Source organism: Liolophura sinensis, chromosome 10 (genome assembly GCF_032854445.1).
Source record: "Liolophura sinensis isolate JHLJ2023 chromosome 10, CUHK_Ljap_v2, whole genome shotgun sequence".
Classification (NCBI taxonomy): Eukaryota; Metazoa; Mollusca; class Polyplacophora; order Chitonida; family Chitonidae; genus Liolophura; species Liolophura sinensis.
Genome location: NC_088304.1, coordinates 19,845,186 through 19,864,245, shown reverse-complemented (window position 1 = coordinate 19,864,245; position 19,060 = coordinate 19,845,186). Strand labels below are relative to the sequence as shown.

General features: G+C 38.9%; 2 protein-coding genes across 3 annotated transcripts in view; one reads left to right on the top strand and one right to left on the bottom strand.

Moving 5' to 3' along the window:
* Positions 1-350: 350 nt before the first annotated feature.
* On the top strand, positions 351-7,660 carry LOC135476721 (zinc finger SWIM domain-containing protein 7-like). 2 transcript variants are annotated; one of them, XM_064756839.1, is made up of 7 exons: positions 351-483; positions 2,418-2,489; positions 4,001-4,022; positions 4,836-4,938; positions 5,356-5,434; positions 6,500-6,525; positions 7,532-7,660. In XM_064756839.1, the coding sequence occupies exons 1-7, from the start codon at positions 462-464 to the stop codon at positions 7,634-7,636; spliced, it is 429 nt and encodes a 142-aa protein (XP_064612909.1). In that variant the 5' UTR covers positions 351-461; the 3' UTR covers positions 7,637-7,660. The 2 variants fall into 2 exon arrangements, 1 of the variants encoding a protein (XP_064612909.1); XR_010445125.1 differs by lacking the exons at positions 351-483; positions 2,418-2,489 and having other exon boundaries at positions 5,356-6,525; positions 7,532-7,654.
* A 7,417-nt stretch (positions 7,661-15,077) lies between these two features.
* Positions 15,078-19,060, bottom strand: part of LOC135476471 (cytospin-A-like) — a 37,055-nt gene continuing 33,072 nt past the window's right edge. The window contains exons 4-7 of the mRNA XM_064756501.1: positions 18,907-19,030; positions 17,040-17,156; positions 16,411-16,470; positions 15,078-15,723 (exon numbers count right to left, since the gene is read on the bottom strand). Coding sequence (XP_064612571.1) covers positions 15,622-15,723; positions 16,411-16,470; positions 17,040-17,156; positions 18,907-19,030 — 403 coding nt within the window. The 3' untranslated portion in view covers positions 15,078-15,621. The remainder of the gene's footprint in view (positions 15,724-16,410; positions 16,471-17,039; positions 17,157-18,906; positions 19,031-19,060) is intronic.

Here is a 19,060-nt window from a genome sequence, read left to right as displayed (position 1 = left end):
GAAAATGAACATATGTATTTCATTTATCTGTGGTTGTTTGCGCAAAGTACTAAACAAAGTCAGGTCCTATCATCCCTGGAAAAGTTACAACGAAGTGGGTCCACCTTTTGGACGCGGTATTTAAAGCTTTAGGGGGTTATCTAACCAAAATAGAATAATACAAAATATTTCGTCCCAATCCTTTTGGGAAAATGTCATGTCGTTTAAGTGTATATTATACCATGTTCTCAGTTAGGCATCGATATAATTTTTAGTCAAAATCAACAAAAACGTTCTTTATTATATGTCCCTTCCTACCCCACGAAGACCATTTTTAGACCCTTCCGCAGTACAGTCTCCTCACAGTGCCGGATACGAAGCATGTGGTTGTTGTTGCTGCAAATCAGTTGGTGACAAAAGGCATTATTTTCTTAGTCTCAGGGTTTTGATCGACGATATAATGGTAGCTAACGTTTGATATCATGACAGAGAACTCGAATGCAGGTAAAAAATATGTTGAATTTGGGTAGAAAAAGCGTTATGTGCTTCAAAACTTTATTTTTAACTGTAGCTAAACCATAGGCGTAAACGAGTTATGCCCCTTGGTGAAAATTGCACAGATTTACTCTTAGGTTTACACACTACGCAGGGATTTGAACTCTCTTACATGTTTTTCAGTCATGAAATTTGGGTGTAGGTAAGTTCAGGTTGTTGTCTGTTGTTTGTCATTGACCCATGTGGCATTTGTAAAGACTAGATTGATCCTTTTGTTAGTCAGTGAGCCCCTTAATTATCAGGTGTTCATTCTGAAGAGTTCCTCAGTGAACTCTGGGACTAATGTAACATATATTAGTCCCAAATGAATTAAGGTAGCCCAGCCATGTGACAGCATCTTAAAATTCCTCACCCCCTTCTGAGATGATTCTGGACTAAAACATATTCTTCAATATGCTCGCAAAGCCATATTCTCATGCTGTAAACAAGAACCACAACTTTACAAACCCTGCAAATAATTTAACTTTGTCACACCCATCACATGTTTTATGCTTGCCGCTATCATACGAAAGTGAAATATGCTTGAGGATGGTGTAAAACACCAGTCAAACAAGTGAATGAGTAAATCTCATACGTTACTTGTCAGGGCTCGAATTAGAAAATCTCCTGTGGCCTGCAACCTTTTACCAGTCATAAAGTTTTAGCAGACACAATAGCAGATGACCTGCAATTTTTAAACATGGACTGCCAATTAAGTAGTTCAATTAAATTAAACGTTGAGGTCTATTTTCAACAACTTTCTGATATTTGCCTCCCTCAAGGTTTTATCATGGAATTCCAAAATCCAGTTGGCCCATAACAAATTGGGCTTTTAAATTCATTCTAAAGCAGGAGAGAATGGGACCTTTAGTATCATTTCTGCAAGTATAAATCCAATCCCAAGTCAAAGTGTTGTTGCAATCCACAGAAATATTTCCTTTTCGCCTGTCAAAAAATGTTTAGCTGTTACGGCGAATCGGGCTTACTAACATTTTGAAACCGCGCCAAAAGACCTGGAAATGAACCTAACAGGATCATGCAGCCCCTAATGACAAATTTAGCTATGGTTTCATCGGTCATCATGGATTGAAAATAAAAAGAACAATTTGCCCGCTCATTCGAGAAATGAGAAAAGTCAACTCTTAAGGTTTCAATCAAGACCTGCGGCTATTGTTTATCATCTCCGCAGCTGCCTCATTATCCATATTTTCTGATCGTGACCTTAGATTCAATCTGGACTTTGAAGAGAGAAAAGTTAACATTTTATCAGACTTTTATCAGCATATAACTAGTTCGAAATAGATTTAAATGTGCACCTGTTATTGAAAGGATCCTTATATCTTCAATCCAAACAAGAAGTAAACATTGGTTTCGCTTTTAGATGACACAAAAACAGTAGTGCATGATGCAGTATGAGCACACATGCGCACTCAAGCAAAGGGAGATAATTTTGTTCTGAAGTTTTCAGCTACTTTCAAATTCTCTCTGTGGTTTGAAACGGCCACGAACGGTGTTTCTTTTGTTTTCGGTAAATAATAAATTAGTTGTATCTTTATCACGCCATCCTAAATTAGAAAGCAGAACTTACAGTTGTCTATACATTGACATCTCATGCTAGGCCTGTGATTTTATGTGTTGATATTTTTTTCTCGGCACGCCGGTTTTAAGTTGGCCTGCTATGGCAAATTTTTGGCCTCCTTTTGGCCATTTGCAGCCCCCCATTTCGATGTTGTATGTTACATTTTCAGATGTGTAGGCCGGGTAACAAACTTTTACATCGGTCATCCAAAAAAAAAAACAAAAAAAATGATGACTCAAGTGACAATGTTGGAATAAAATATTGTTGAAATAAAGATGAAGTTCCTAGATGACTCAGTGTTTATTTTGTTTGTTTCCTTAAATAGGAGAGAAGATCTGGCAAACAGCTGAACAATTGTTAGAGGAGGTTAGGAGAGTGTACACTCAGAATGGGTCATGTGAGTGTTCTATGTTGTGAATAACCTGCAGAGCCAGACTGGAGATTCCTTATAATGAGCCTGTCAAACTGACATATCAGGCTTACGCTTGTTCCTTGTTAATAGGAGTGAAATGTGGTGGTGCTTGCACATGTAACAAATGTTGGAGGAATAGCATAGCAGTTTGTAGCTCATCTGTATGTGGATATTAAGCTAGCGGATTCTTGCAGCACATTTTCAGTCAAAAAACATTGGCATATCACCTTCACTTACATGTATGAATGCAGTTGTTGTGAGTTCAAGTCCAGCTTATGTTGGCTTCCTCTCCGGCCGTATGTGGGAAGGTCTGCCAGCAACGTGCAGATGGTCGTGGGTTTCACCCCGGCTCTGCTCGGTTTCCTCCCACCATAATGTTGGTCGCCATCGTATAAGTGAAATATTCTTGAGTACGGCTTAAAACACCAATCAGATAAATAAATCAATAAATACATGTATGAATTATTTGTTTTTCTTCTTAGTCTGTGGGGATAAACATACATGCTAATACTTCATGTACATCACACAAAGTATTTACTACTTGTAAACTGCTATGTATTTGCCGAACTTTTGGTATGGTATCATATATTACACTGTGATATCTATATAACATATATTAAGAATTAAATGTATGAAGCATGACCTTAGTCATTAAGACATGGTGTATAGACACGATCAGTCGTTAAATGGACTGTTAATACTTATCTTCCCCCGAAATGATGAATTTAAAAACACTTATCACTACAGATGTTCTCAGTGAATTTTTTTTTTTTGTGTTAGACAATGGTGATGTCTGCATAATTTGCCTTCGATTTTGTCTGTCTCCCTTTGCTACTGTGAATGCAGACAACAAGGGAGACAACTATTTGGCCTGCACTACTGGCATTTTTATTGGTCTAAGAAAACCACAAATGTACTTGGACAAGCAGACTTGCAACAGTTTCATATATATTTCTATACTCCATGCAAGTAAATGAGATTACTGTGACATGTTAAGAAAATGTTATCATTAAATCTGAAACATTGAGTCATGCTTCATTCCAAAGTCTGGAGACCCCTCAATCAAACCTGGGTCAGGTCATACCTATTTTTAAGACTTTAAAAATTGTATTTGCTACTGTCTCACTTCGCGCTTAGCACTAGGAAACAGGACTGGTTGTCCCTGTGTCAGTATAATATCACTTTGTGACTGGATGAGTGTCATGTTTGATGTCTGCAGCATGATACTTCAGTGGCGCAGCACTTTGGCGACATAAACTCACCTTGCCACAGGAAAACACAATATATGAACATACACTCTTGTCGTCATATGAAAAGTTGGTAAGCATGACGTTAAGCCCCAAGCATACATACATTATACATGGATACATTTCTTGGAGTTGCCACAATACTCTTCTTTGTGAAGCTAATCAGTTGAAATGGAAATAAATGTAAATTTGTAATATATGCAAGGTGCAGCTATAATTGTAAAACTTATCGTTCTGGTTTGTTTTCAGTGACTGATGAACTTCTGTCAGCGTAAGTAATAAGTATTTTATACTTTGATGAAGGTTTTATACTCGTTAGGGCCATAAGTGGGAAAGTCTGGCAGCAACCTGCAGATGGTCTTGGGTTTCCCTCTGCCATTTTTCTTCCCATCATAATGCTGGCCGCCGTCTTATAAGTGAGATATTCTTGAGTACGGCGTAAAACACCAGTCAAATAAATAAATAAATATTCTCGTTAGTTTTGTGTTTAATTCCATCAGAACTAGCCTGTCTCACTCTGTACACATGTAGGAAGATTTTTCTTTGAAGAACGATATTCTGTATGTTGTACATGTGCTTATCAAGACTGGAAAGATGCTATAATATGGTGACACATATAACTGGGACTGTTATATTAGTCCAGGCTATGATATAGTTACTCTTTGCAAACCACTGTAAATCCTCAAACTTTTCAACCTCTAAAGCAATATTTTCAATGGAATTTATGCGTGCAGTAGTTATGAAATTGGCACTAAAATGATTTGTGTCACTGGTTTGTGTCACTTAAGATACAAGCTTCATAAAATGTGGGATTAAGATGGACATCTACCTTAGTCCCAGATAAAACTGTGCAAATTATAGGTCTGCACCCCAAAGCTCTCTCAGAGCATTTCAAAATAGTTGTCCTAGTGGTGAATTCTCAAGGTCATTCAAAAATTAGTGGGCCTTAATTTATTGATAAGAATAGAATAAAAAATAACATGAATTTGGAACGTTACACTTTGTTTCACAGGCAGTAGTATTCTATACACTTAAAATTTCTATGCATATTTGAATTTCGATTATTTAACATCTGCACTTTCAGGTTAAACTTTGTGTTTCAAGCGCCGTTATTACCTGCCCTTGACTTGGTGGACAACAGTCATGTGACACGTCTCGTCTCTCCATCAGGACGCTGTTTGTTCCAGGTAAATTGGGCAGCTTATGCAGGTTTGGCTGCTGATTTGTTATGCATATTAATGATGTCAGAGACGTGGAAAGTTTATCTCAAAAATAGGATTTCATAATTACAACTCTGACTATAAGATGGATAATCACTTCAAGAATGTCGGGCCAAATGCCAGAATAGATTTTATTTCAGTAATCAGTGCTATTCTTAAACAAAGGTCGTTTAAAACACCACACGAAACCACACATGCATCAATAAAGTATCCAGCATAAAGTTTGAAATGCATATCTTTATGTTTTGTCATATTGCATAACTGAAATATCAAAGCTAAATGTAAGCAAATTCGTGCACATTGAGAATATTGAAAATCTGGCAGTTAGTAGAAAGCTGCAATCTCTCGTACAGTCATAAGTGCCTCAGGAATATCTTGTTGTAGGTTGTGGGAAGTTCAGGGACTCCCTATGTCTGCCTGCCCTCCTCCATCTACTGTGCCTGTCCAGCCTTCAAGTTCTCAGGTAGGTGAGGCTCCAGAGGGGCATTCTCACTGGATGAGAAAAGCACTAGACTTAGCTCACGAGGCTCTAGAAGCTGGGGAGGTACCAGTAGGATGTATCTTTGTTTTTGAAGAAGCGATTATTGCTAAAGGAAGGAATGAAGTGAACGAAACTAAAAACGCGACGAGACATGCGGAGATGGTGGCAGCTGATCACGTGATGAAGTGGTGTGAGAAAAATGGACGAAAGAAAGAGGACGTCTTTGCACGTTTGACTCTGTATGTGACGGTTGAGCCGTGCATCATGTGCGCGGGAGCTCTGAGACTCTTGGGCATCCCCTTGGTGGTGTACGGCTGTAATAATGAGCGTTTTGGTGGTTGCGGATCAGTTTTACACGTCGACACGGATGTTATCCCGGACCAGGGGCCACCATTACAGTGTGTCCGAGGTGTATTCGCTGAGGAGGCTGTACAGCTGTTAAAAGACTTTTACAAGGGAGAGAATCCAAATGCACCTGATGAAAAACGTAAAGTGAAGAAATGAGTTTCGGAGTTGAAACGGATAAGTAATGGGAAACAGGCCTCATTTGTGGCCTGGACCAAATTATGTGGGCTGTATCCTTATATCCTCCCCTGAATAAAATCTAGATGGTGCGTATCTTGGTCAAGGGACATAACTTCTAGTATTGCCTCCCACTGTTTAATTCGGGCTCGGTGTACAGGATAGCTGTGCTATCAAAGTAACCAGTTACAACTTTTGTACTGTTACCACTGAACAAGAATTGTGGGTTGCAAAGAAATAATTTGCACAGTTTTATGAAGCTTGCACCTTTATTTGTGACACAAACAAATCATTTTGGCATCATTTTGATAATAATTGTATGCACAAATTCCATTGAAAAAAGTGAGTTATAGGTAGAAAAGGTTGAAGATTTACAGTATGTATTTGTAGGGCAATTTTGAACAGTACAAGTACTAGCTTAGTCTGTTATGATCAGTTATTAGACTAACACAGACTATTGTGGACAGTGACAAGCCATTTATTGTGTAACTTCTTTGTTTTTGTCTCTTTCATGTTCTTTGTCAGTACTGAAGAAAAATGATCACATAATGGTAAGTTGGAAATGCATGTTGATACATGGAAATATAAGAACATTTAAAATATTCATATTTTCAGGGCCATGTCTAGAAAAAAAAAAAGTTGAAGGCTTTTAGTCCTGCCACTTCTTCATTGTGACAACATTCACAATGAGAAAAATTGGAAAATTGACTCTTCAGCAAATTTTGAATGAAAGAAATTTTATAAAATGGAACTCGAAATTGATGTTTTCTGAGAGCTTTCTATGATAAATTTTTATCAGTAAACTATCACATTTGTGTTCAGTTTACTTACGTTTCTTTTGAGTTTTAATACAGGTTCATTAGCCTGCACTTTGAGAGTCCAAACATGTTCTGGAACTGAAATGGCTCCACTTTGCATGTCAATATGCCTAGTGCAACGTTCATTCATTGAAGATCAGTTCAATCAGTCTTCTGCCATTATGATGTGCATATTTGTATGTCACATGCGGGAAACTTTCCCAGCAACTTGCCCATGGTGGATGCATTATTTACCCCGGTGCAATCTGGTTTCCTCCAACCATAATCTAGTTTCCATTGTAAGCTGTGATTCCCCTACCTTTTGGGACATGCTCTTTTTAGGCAATATACATATAATTGTAACAGGGGGCCTGCGTGGCTCAGTTGGTCAGCGCTAGAGCAGCGTAATTACCCAGGAGCCTCTTTCCTATGCGGTGGCTGGGAGTTCAAGTCCAGCTCATGCTGGCTTCCTCTCTGGCCGTATGTGGGAAGGTCTGCAAGCAACCTGCGGATGGTTGTGGGTTTCCCCCAGGGCTCTGCCCAGTTTCCACCCACCATAATACTGGCCACCGTCGTGTAAGTGAAATATTCTTGAGTATGGCATAAAACACCAATCAAATGAATAAATAAATAAACACAATTGTAACAGGAATATTTTTTTTTTGCGTCATGAGTCCATCTAATGAACAGCACATATGTATCTTGATTTTTCTGAAATATTTGAGACAGAAATGTAATTTTTGGCTTTTCACCTCCACAGTGTAAGCATGTGTTAGCAGTGAAGTTGTCTGAGGCTATGGGCAAAACACAGAGGTATGATGTGAGTGACCGTGAGATTACCAACCTTCTCACACACCTGGACTGACCTCTCAGATCACCAGGGCACGTGTAAGCATGTGTTAGCAGAAGCTATGAGGAAAACACAGAGGTATGGTGCCAGTGACCATCAGATGACTAACCTTCTCACACACCTGGACTGACCTCTCAGATCACCAGGGCACGTGTAAGCATGTGTTAGCAGAAGCTATGAGGAAAACACAGAGGTATGATGTCAGTGACCGTCAGATGACCAGCCTTGTCACACACCTGGACTGACCTCTCACATGTAAGCATGTGTTAGCAGAAGCTATGAGGAAAACACAGAGGTATGGTGTCAGTGACCGTCAGATGACCAGCCTTGTCACACTCCTGGACTGACCTCTCACATGAAAGGTTGTGTTAGCATGAGGAAAACACAGAGGTATGGTGTCAGTGACCGTCAGATGACCAACCTTGTCACACACCTGGACTGACCTCTCACATGTACGCATGTGTTAGCAGAAGGTATGAGGAAAACACAGAGGCATGGTGCCAGTGACCGTCAGATGACCAGCCTTGTCACACACCTGGACTGACCTCTCACATGTAAGCATGTGTTAGCAGAAGCTATGAGGAAAACACAGAGGTATGGTGTCAGTGACCGTCAGATGACCAGCCTTGTCACACACCTGGACTGACCAACCTTGTCACACACCTGGACTGACCTCTCACATGTACGCATGTGTTAGCAGAAGGTATGAGGAAAACACAGAGGCATGGTGCCAGTGACCGTCAGATGACCAGCCTTGTCACACACCTGGACTGACCTCTCACATGTAAGCATGTGTTAGCAGAAGCTATGAGGAAAACACAGAGGTATGGTGTCAGTGACCGTCAGATGACCAGCATTGTCACACACCTGGACTGACCTCTCACATGTAAGCATGTGTAAGCAGAAGCTATGAGGAAAACACAGAGGTATGGTGTCAGTGACCGTCAGATGACCAGCCTTGTCACACACCTGGACTGACCTCTCAGATCACCTGGGCACAAGACAGCCTTTCTAGGACACGATATTGTGCATGTAGCCACTAGATGTTTGTCATGTTTTATGATTTTATGGAGATACTGTATTTGAACTAGTTTCGTCAAAAAAGTGTGTTTTAGAGACAAAGAGATGTAATAAAATATGACATTTTTCCATCTTTTCAGTTTTCCATTAGGGTCTGAGCCTGCTTTCCAAACTAACATCTGAAGAATAGAACTCTCAGAATCAGGCTAAGTGAGGAACTTATAGTCAGTTACAGGACATGTGAATTGACAATAGAAAGTGGTTTTTAAAGGAATTCATAGCCTAACAGAAACTTTGTGTAAGTGGACACTGCCAGGGCTAATATTATTATTAATATTATAACCCATTACCTTTTGATATTCAGAGACTAGCTTGTAGCAAAAAAAGTTACCGCAAAGTGGACTGTCAGTAACTAAAAATATGACGTGTATTTTTAATATTGCATCTTACTAAAGGAGGAACGCCACAAAAGTGGTTTTCGTTTTACTGTTTTTAATTCACATTGGTTTGCCCCAGTTTACTTGTCATATGCATTTACTAGTTGTACATGTTAAATACTTGTATATATGTCTTTGATTGATTCAGCTAGATGTAATGTATTTGATGAATTATTAATATTTTTGAAAGTATCCTGAATGTATCCTGAAGATCGTCATGAAAAGTAAACGCATCATGCCAAGTTTGGAGAAGCATGCGAGCATATAGAATATCAAGTAGCCTGAATGTGTCATCTTCCAGAGACTAAATATCGAGTGTCAAGAGGTACGAATGTGTCACATTGAGTATTGAGAAGTGTGAATGTGTTGTATTAAGAGATCTGAATGTGTTAAGAAGCCTGAGTGTGTCGTGTTAAGAAATCTGAATGTGCTGTAATAAGAAATCTGAATGTGCCACATTGAGTTTTAAGAAGTTTGAATGTGTCATATTCAGTGTTAAGAAGCTTGAATGTGTCATATTGAGTGTTAAGAAGTTTGAATGTGTCATATTGAGTGTTAAGAAGTTTGAATGTGCCACATTGAGTGTTAAGAAGTTTGAATGTGCCACATTGAGTGTTAAGAAGTTTGAATGTGTCATATTCAGTGTTAAGAAGTTTGAATGTGTCATATTGAGTGTTAAGAAGTTTGAATGCGTCATAGTCAGTATTAAGTATGATTATTATAGGACTAGTTTGGAGAAGCATGCAAATATTCTTGAGTACAGTGTAAAACACCAATCAAATAAATAAAATCAAAATCCTATAAGATGTACATCTTTGTTTTGTCAGAAAATTACTGTACTGCATCATCTACAATATAACACTGTATTAGTTTCTAAAGTAACATCCCTTTGTCTTTCTGCAACAAATAAAGTGGCGTCCTGTTGGGTGTTTGACCAGTCCCCATTAAGATCACATCATTTGTTTGTTTTATTTCTAATTGCCATACATGTACATGAGAATTCTTGACTTGCATGATGGTGGAATGTTTCACGGGTAGAGGAAACCACCCTGTCTGGACCAAACCACAGACCAGTGAGTTATTGGTCAGCTTTATCACATAAGGTTATGTTGGTATGTATATATTGTATGCTTGGGGGTTTAACATCGTACTTAACCATTTTTCAGTCATATGACGATGAGGAGTCACAAGGTGTGTGTACATATACTGTATCTTCTTGTGGCAGGGCGAGACCATGCCACCACTGAAGTATCATGCCAAAGACTCCAGACATGACACCCCACCCAGTCACATTATACGGACAAGTCAACAAATCCTGTTTGCTCTAACTTCTCAGTGCTGAGCGCCAAGTGAGGCTGTAGTCTTTGGTATGACCTGACCCAGGTTTGATCCTTTCAGGTCGTATCGGTGGAAGGTAGTGGTAGTCATTGAACTTTATCTTATCACACTTTCCAGAAGCACTCAATAAGAGACTTAATTAATCTTACGTATTGCTACGCCGTACAAAAAACAAAAAAAAAAAACAAAGCTGAACTCCAGTTTGTGTGATTATTTTTTAGTGATCTTTACTTTGGTCAGTTCACAGAAATTGTAAAATGACAATGCTGCAAATGAACATTATGATAGGCTTTAAACAAACTTTCATAAATAATCTACAAGAATAATCGGCTTGCGATGAATACTAAATACAAGTGTCTTTGGCAACCAAAGTTTGACATTTATAATATGTACATACATTTTCATGGTATACATGAAACAAAGAAAAAAAAACACACACACAGAAAGTGGCATTGTTATCCTGAACATGGTCCCACTGAAAAATCTGTCTTCGATTTTCATTTCCTGTAATGATTTTTTTCTTACATTTTTCCAATCTTGAACAAAAAGGTAAAAATATTTTTAAGCCCATTATTTCAATCAAACAGTTTGAAGCAAGATAGTTAAATTAGCACATATCTGATGACTGAAATCAATAAGAGGACTTGCACGATAAGCTGACAATATCAGCCTTGTGCCTACTTATGTTGTCTAACCATCCCCCTCCCCCCTACAAAAAAAGTAGAAGCTAAAGATAAATGGACAGTAAGTGTATCATAGACAGCCAATGACATTAACAAACCATAATTGACCGAGCTGGGCAGAAGAAAGATCAATCATACCATATCTGACCATCAAAATTACAGCAACTCGTCATTTCAGTCAAAAATTCAAAGTCAAAACATAATTGTTTTTTGTTGAGGTACTGTAACCATCTAAGACAGACAGCATATGTTTATCAATTTGGAGGTTATTTTACAACAGGGTCAATGTGAAAAATCAATTACACAATACATATCCGTGATGTAACGCTACTGGCTTTAACATTGAGTTATCTCCCCTTACTAGGGGCTGTCTTGTATACAGCCAAGATTGTTTAAAGTTGATGTGGCATGTGCACACAGGCAATTGGGTCTGCTCCCAATTCTTGTGTTGTCAACATCATAAAACATGACAGTATAATTCTGACTTAAAATCTGAAAGTTGCTTTGCTGATAATCCCCAGCATTCCATACAACTTTACTCTAGTATTATTTGTGATTTTCATCCAAAATTAGTTTTGTCAATATCAATGTAATCTCAGCTCTAAGACTTTGAAGAAAACACCTCTAAAACTGTAAGCTGTGCCTGTACAATCACCCAGAAATAAGCACATCTGTATACACTGTATATCTGTAAACAGAACAACATGTAAGTTCTACAGGATCTTCAATACCCAATGAGCAACATCAAGTTAAGGCAAAAAGTGTGGCACACAAAATATACCATGCGGCACGAAACCATCACAGGAGATAAGGCAGCAATATGACAGCACTAGTGACTTTCACAAACTCGGCACATTACAATTCACTTCACCCGGCATTGCAACATAATTATAAACACAAACAAACGAAATGGCAGGCCTTCAACCAAAAGGGTAATTACCCCTTTTTTTTAATATCACACAACTCAAGACTGAAGTCATAAATTGCACGTCCTTAAAATGCAAAACTCAGAAAAGGAAAGAACTCGATTTGTGGTTGGTGCGTTGTTTTCCCAGAAAGAATCAGTATACAAATTTTTAAATTCCTTGCGCAAAGCCTTTTTAACTGTTGCCGTGTTCAAGTTTTTGACCTAAGTCTTAAGGTGTTTGATGAATACAGCGGGCCCTGGGTATCCCAACCATGATGCATTTTGACATCTATTCATTGAATCATCAAATGTGACGAACCAAAGTTGCCCTTAAACATGCGAAAATGTTGCTGAAATATAGCAGTCAAATGAAAACAGAATAAACTATATTTCACGCATCATGTATCTTTGGAATAAGAGCAAATGACATTTGAGACGTTTCATTTTGATGGATTCATCAAGTTGGTGCAACAAACTATACGGCTATACTGTACCCTATAGAGATTGAAGGAAGGCCATTTCAGGGCCATATCTAGTCATTTTAGTTCCAAAAAAAAAACATTTGGGCTACTAAACTACATGTGGTCAAGCTGTATTAAAACTAACATGGAAGCTGTGCAAGAGTATGACGGTTTACCAATAAAAAGCTATGTTTTCATGCAAATTCCTTTCATTCACATGAAGAGCTTTCGCAATGTCACCTTAGCAGTTTGGGATGAAAACCATTAATGTTTCTTAGATATGGCCCTGCATCCATACATGTATCTCAAAGTCATCAGCCACATTGCCACAACAATCATGGACGTACCTGAATACGGTATATATATATATACACACAACGCACAAATCTAAGGAGGGAAAAAGCGTTCTTAACCTGGAATTTGTTGCAGAACTTTGAAAGACCACATCAACACAGTTAAAGCATGTTACATGTACAAGTATTATTGTCTTCATTACATGGACACCTGGGCTAAGGCTTCATATATAAAAGTATCAGCCTTTGTATGAAGGCTATAAACTTATTTTCACCTTGCCCCCTCCGACTCCCCCCTTCCCCACCATCAGTGTAAGGGGTATATATACATGTAATATACTTATGTTCATCAGTGAATACCACACTTCGTTGCAGCAGTTTCAGACCAATCAACCACATACAATGCACACATACATGTATACATGGAGTACACGGATCAAACCTTATCAATTTCTGTACCATACATGTTGTCAAATTGCACAACACTGAAGGAATTAACCTCTCTAGTGCTGAGCCGTATTTAATATCCAGGGGCAGCTCCCACACAAGGATCCTATGCCAAAGTTGACTATATCACCAAGATCTCAATCAAAACCCCCTTGCACGAAGAGACTGTAAGCTACGATAGTTGTAACATTGGCAACAGGCCCTTGTATCAATTCATTATGTGTGTAGGCCAAAGACAAGGTCGGAAACCAAGTTTCACCGACTTTAGAAATAAATAGCTTGTCTGTTAGTTTCATCTGCACTTCCTGATGTTGTGAGCCTCACGCTGCCAATAGTTTGTCAGATTTACCCACAATGTGGACTTGATCAATGAGAACATGAGAAGGTGGATCAGTGTTTGACCAGGACACAGCCCCATGGTGTTCCACTATTCCATCCCATAATGTTACCTACCATATGTTTTTGTGTATGATTGGCCCATACAAGTGGGGGTAACACACATTAGTACCCAGATCAACATTAGGCTTCTGGGCCCAAGGATACGGTATTTTGAAGGACACACAGATACTGGACTTTTCCTGCCAGCCAGGTGCTTCACCTGCTTTTTGATTTCACAAACTACTAAACGATTTTGATGCCGACAGTTTCCTGCCCCCATTATTATGTTATTTCCTCTTCAAATCCGGTATCCTTTGACACAGGCCTTTCTCTATTGTGCTATATTGTATAAATAAGTTGAAAATCATGGAATTTTTCTTCTCCATATCTACATTTCCATGCAGCAGTTTTGCCTACACACAGAATATTCAAACTATTATGGCATCCTAGACTTACACGTGACTACTGACAGTTGTCCGAGGAAAACCACACATGAAAGAGGTTCGCAGTGACTATCATGAACGGTGTCAAACAACAAACTATTCTACTTGACACACAGCACTCTCTCGATGGATCAGGGCAATATTTTTAATTGAATCCTCACTATCCCCTCCTTCAATTCTGAAAAAAAAATGCTGTGTCGCCACTGAAGGATGGGAACCTTGGGGTTTCATAACTTCATAATACACTTAGTGTCTAATGCCGGTACAGTAGATCCCAATTTTTCACTTATCGAATATTCAAACTATTAAATCCAGCTACACTGTAAACATGTTCACATTATCCAGGGATACCAGTAAGTCTTTAAGGTGTTCAACAATACTGTTCATGCACATAGAAAACAGAGAGATCTTCAATCACTCGGTATTTAAAATACTCTTGAAGAATACACAAGGGTGTCGTTCTGATTTAAATATGTAAGAGATTATTTGTACATATAGCCAAGCAGTTGTGTAAACAACCGCATGTAAAGATACGTCCAGGACAGAGTCTGTTTACTGACCAGTCACCTGTGGTAAACTGCAGCAATGCCAATCATGAAGGCAATAACAGCGCACCCAACCCATCAAATGATACATGTCCTTCATCTGGATTTCAATCAAAAAGAGAAATCTATTTCACCTAAACTTTAGCATTTTTCAAGTGACACATTTTCCAAGATTCTGATGGATTCACCAATTTCAGTGAAATCTGATTAATTCCGTATCAGCAAACTCAAGCGTTGTTATCACAAGTATGTTTTTAAGGTCTTTATGTGCTTCTGAAAGCACATTTGTACATACCAAACTTTTAAGTGAAATACAGCAATCCCAGTTTCCTTCAGCTTGCACGAGTAAGTTGTGAACAGACTGAAGGACTAGCACACTGCACGTATGTTGTATCCTTGCAACTCAACATGCAGATTACCTTAGATTGCACATAGGCGCAGTTTACATAAACGGTACAATCAGAGTTTATACTGCCGTAAGGTGTACACGTACAATGTCTTCTTGCAGATCAGCCTGATGACAAACTTGTCCACAGTCCTTAAATTTGCACCTACAGGCAGCTGCAATGTTGTTCCTGTATGCTATATTGGAATGGGGAACTCAAAAAACTCTTGTATCGAGACGGTCTAAAAGTGTGAAATCAATGCTCTTTCCTTTATTACCTCACAATTATCAGTGTATGTGTGCTCATAAAACATATATGCAGTACACATGCACTGCAATGTCCCAGAAGAAAACGATGCCTTCTACTGTCATTTTGACCATCTGTGTAGCTCGTCCTCGAGTCTACCATTGACTCACGTAATCTTCCCATCCAAACTTCGTTCAGTACATGTATCTGATGGCAGCAATTCCAGAAGGCCTCGAAAGCTCATGTCCTAGTCGACCTTGACAATCCGCAGATAATCTTGCTCCTCAGCAGTACATGGATTAATATGGACCAAGGTGTAAGTTCAGAGCATTGCACAAAGCCCTGACAATACTGCACACATCAAGTATAAAGCTGATTAAACACACACCCACACGATGACGTCACGAGGACATCTGTCAAGATTTGGCATCAATCTCAAAATGTTTATAGATGGATGTGACATAGGACATGACGGACTGCCAATCTGGACGTTCCATCGCAGCCATATCATTGATATCCTGCAAACACAGAACAACACTCCAATCACAACCAAATACAATCTAGTCATGTCATTTCTTTTGACATTTATTAAAGACATACATGCACTTGCATAATTTATTATGCAAATAATCTTGCTCTTAATGAGTTCAATTATCACTAAAATGCAGAGAGCAGGCCATTCTCTGAGCATTATATTTAAAATGTCACGAATTCATACTTGCTAAAAATAATATCTAGGTCAAGATTTAGAACAACTTTATTAATACATGTATGGCCAGTTGATCAAGTTGTATGTCGTACTTAACGATTTTTCAGTCATATGACGAGAAAGAGCCATTAGGTGTGTGTACATATAATGTGTTTTCTTTTAGCAGGGTTAGTCCATGCCAACAAATTGCTGCCGCCACTAAAGCTCCATGCTGAAGACATCAGACATGACACCCCATCCAGTCACATTATGCTGACACCGGGCCAACAAGTCCTGTTTTCCTGCTCTAATCCATTAGTGCTGAGCGCCAAGCGAGGCAGCAACAAGTACCATTTTCAAAGTCTTTGGTATGACCAGACCCAGGTTTGATCCTGGGTCTCCCAACTTCAAGGCAGGCCCTAACCATTAAGCCATCCATGCGATCTCAGTATAAAGAAAAGTAACACATATTAACCATAAAAACTGTACTGAGATCTGCGTTAACAGTGAGACTTACCAAGATAGGGGGAATGCCAACACTTTCTGCTGCTTCAAAGGCCGCCTTAAAATTTCTCCTCTGAAAATAAAATAGTTCCAAAATAACAATACATTGCCAGTGGGGAAACCTCCACCGTACAACCAGCATGAGATGCATTTTTCACCAGCACAATCGTGCAGATCAAGGCCTAGTAATCTGGTGTATTTTATACTCTAACAAAACAGTTACGCACACAGTTTAAGACATCATTTATAGGAAACTCCTAATTGTACAACTACCCATACAACTTCATACCATGCTGGGTCTATGCGTCGAAACAGGCATTCATATATCCACCGTCAACCAAGATACATGTATACATATCAAGTCAATAGTCGCAAAGACAATTCCCCAAAAATTCCCACAAACTACCAAAGAACTAAGAAAGTATGTAACTTTAGCCCTTTCTACCTTCATTAATTTCCCTTCAGGCCACAGTAATCAACAGTTATGTTAAGATATGTGTACAGACTGATGGAAGGAAAGTTACCCTCAAAGTAAAGAGCTTTATGTAAGACCACACGACCCTCCCTATGAACACTGTTGACCCTTTACTGCCACAAATACCATGGGAACAGATCTGCAGTTTGACGTTCAGAAGATCTTACCTTGTCATCATTGTTGAGTTCACTATACGGAATTCTCCCTGGTAGATAATTGTGTAGGAGAGCACAGAATGCTAAACCATCGTTCCAACTGCTGCTGAAGTTGGTGATATCAACCCCCTGGGAACAAAAATACAATATATATATTACATTGGCGAATGATTAGCTTCCATGTTATTACACTGCTCCCTCGAATTCACGCACATCGATTTACCACAAAACTGGAATTAACGCAATGGTGTGGTGTCCTCCATTTTTTTTTTTTGTACCAGTATCAAAATATTCATGAGGAAAAGGGCAAAATTCTTGTCACACATACATCTTTAGGCATCACTTTTGACCAGATTTGAGTGTATATCAAGTTTTTATTAATGTAAATTCAAAATATGACAAAAACTGTGCTGCAAATCATAATCCTACCATACGCGAGTAAACAATAAGACATGCTCGAGTGGGAGTCTCGTAACAAACGTGTTGGGTGCTATTAAAGCCCTCCACGTATGATGCTGCTGTTGACTCCAAGTTGTTTACCTTTATTTTCTAAAAAGGGACGCTTCCCTGATGAAATTCAATAGTTGAACAACATAATTTGGCTGCACAATATTCTGCGCATAATTATGAATTCTCCTGGTATGTGGCACTGTCCTTTTGGTGCATAAGTTTACAGTACATTAATGAAAACACAAAATGGTTGAGAGTTCATCAGTGCAGAAAAAAACCTGTGAATTTCCTCACAAGGTTATGATTCCTTGAAACCCCCATGAGGCTTCCCTACCTGAGCAGTGGGAATTTGGTTGAAAAACATTACCACTCTGTTCAGCTGTTATGTAAAGAAGAGTGGAAATGTATTGTGGAGTGAGCTTTGCTCAACCTACGATGACTTGGCAAGAATCCTCCTTTGTGTCTTCAGTCCAGTGATGTAACAGCGTGTCGCCTCCATCTGTGTTTTCTTACACATTGTTATTTATCTGATTGCTATTTTACGCCATACTCAGGAATATTTCACTTATATGACGGCGGCCAGCACTATGGTGGCGGGAAATTGGGCAGAGCCCGGGGGAAACCCACGACCAACCGCAGGTTACTGACAGGCCTTCCCATGTGTGGCCAGAGGTATTACACATTGTCAAGTCAAATTAAGGTTTGTCTTAAGAATTCTTGACATACTCTTGTAATGGAGGTCTAAATTTCTCATTTCTTAAAGATAACAGACTCTCGTCTCGAGCTTAAAGCAATGGTAAACCACTTGACACATGATAATGTTCCATTAATTCAAGACTTTGTGACACAAGCAAGAATTTTTATAACTGTTAATGTATTATTAAACCGGGTAACTCAACAGGAGTACCTCAAATTCCTCTGTGTACATTTTGTATCACATTGTCATCGGTCACGTTCAGATTTCTGCTTATTCCAGCCATAACATATTACCTCCCTTGTCAGGATTCAATTTTGCAGAGATTCAATTATAACACGAAATGAATCTTTTGGGTCCGGATGAGCGTGTTATTTCTAGGGAGCAGTGTACTTACTGGATTGGTCTTCTTAACTCAAGAATTTTTTGACTTATATGATGGTGGGGGAGTTTATGGCTGGAAGAACCACAATCATCTAGTAGCCTTGATATGAACCAATTAAGGTACATGTATAAGAAACAGATTTTACTGTCAAGTACAGTAAAACATGAAGATTTGTCTTGGAAAATAGCCCCTCTATGGCCAATTAAGGAGAGGTAAATCAACATAAACAAATTTCTGAACATTTATCCTGCCAAAGTATTGGGAGGAAAAGTTATCTCTCCTCTAAAATGTAGCTTACTAATGGTGAGTTATAAAATGAACAAAGCATATTACAGGGGTTTGCAATTTACCCGATAAGCCACAGTCTTCTGCTGGCACCATTTGAGTAGAGCATTACGTTTTGAGCCTCCCATGTGCTTGGCCAGAATCCCTAGGGGATCTTTACCACCAGGATCACGTCGGTCTCCATCGACACTACAACAGCAACAACATGGTTAGATGCAG

Coding starts and splice junctions, on each gene's coding strand:
- LOC135476721 (XM_064756839.1), top strand. CDS start 462: ATGACAGAGAACTCGAATGCAG. Junction 5,435..6,499: donor TCCAGCCTTCAAGTTCTCAG/GTAGGTGAGGCT, acceptor GTTCTTTGTCAG/TACTGAAGAAAAATGATCAC. Junction 6,526..7,531: donor AGAAAAATGATCACATAATG/GTAAGTTGGAAA, acceptor TCACCTCCACAG/TGTAAGCATGTGTTAGCAGT.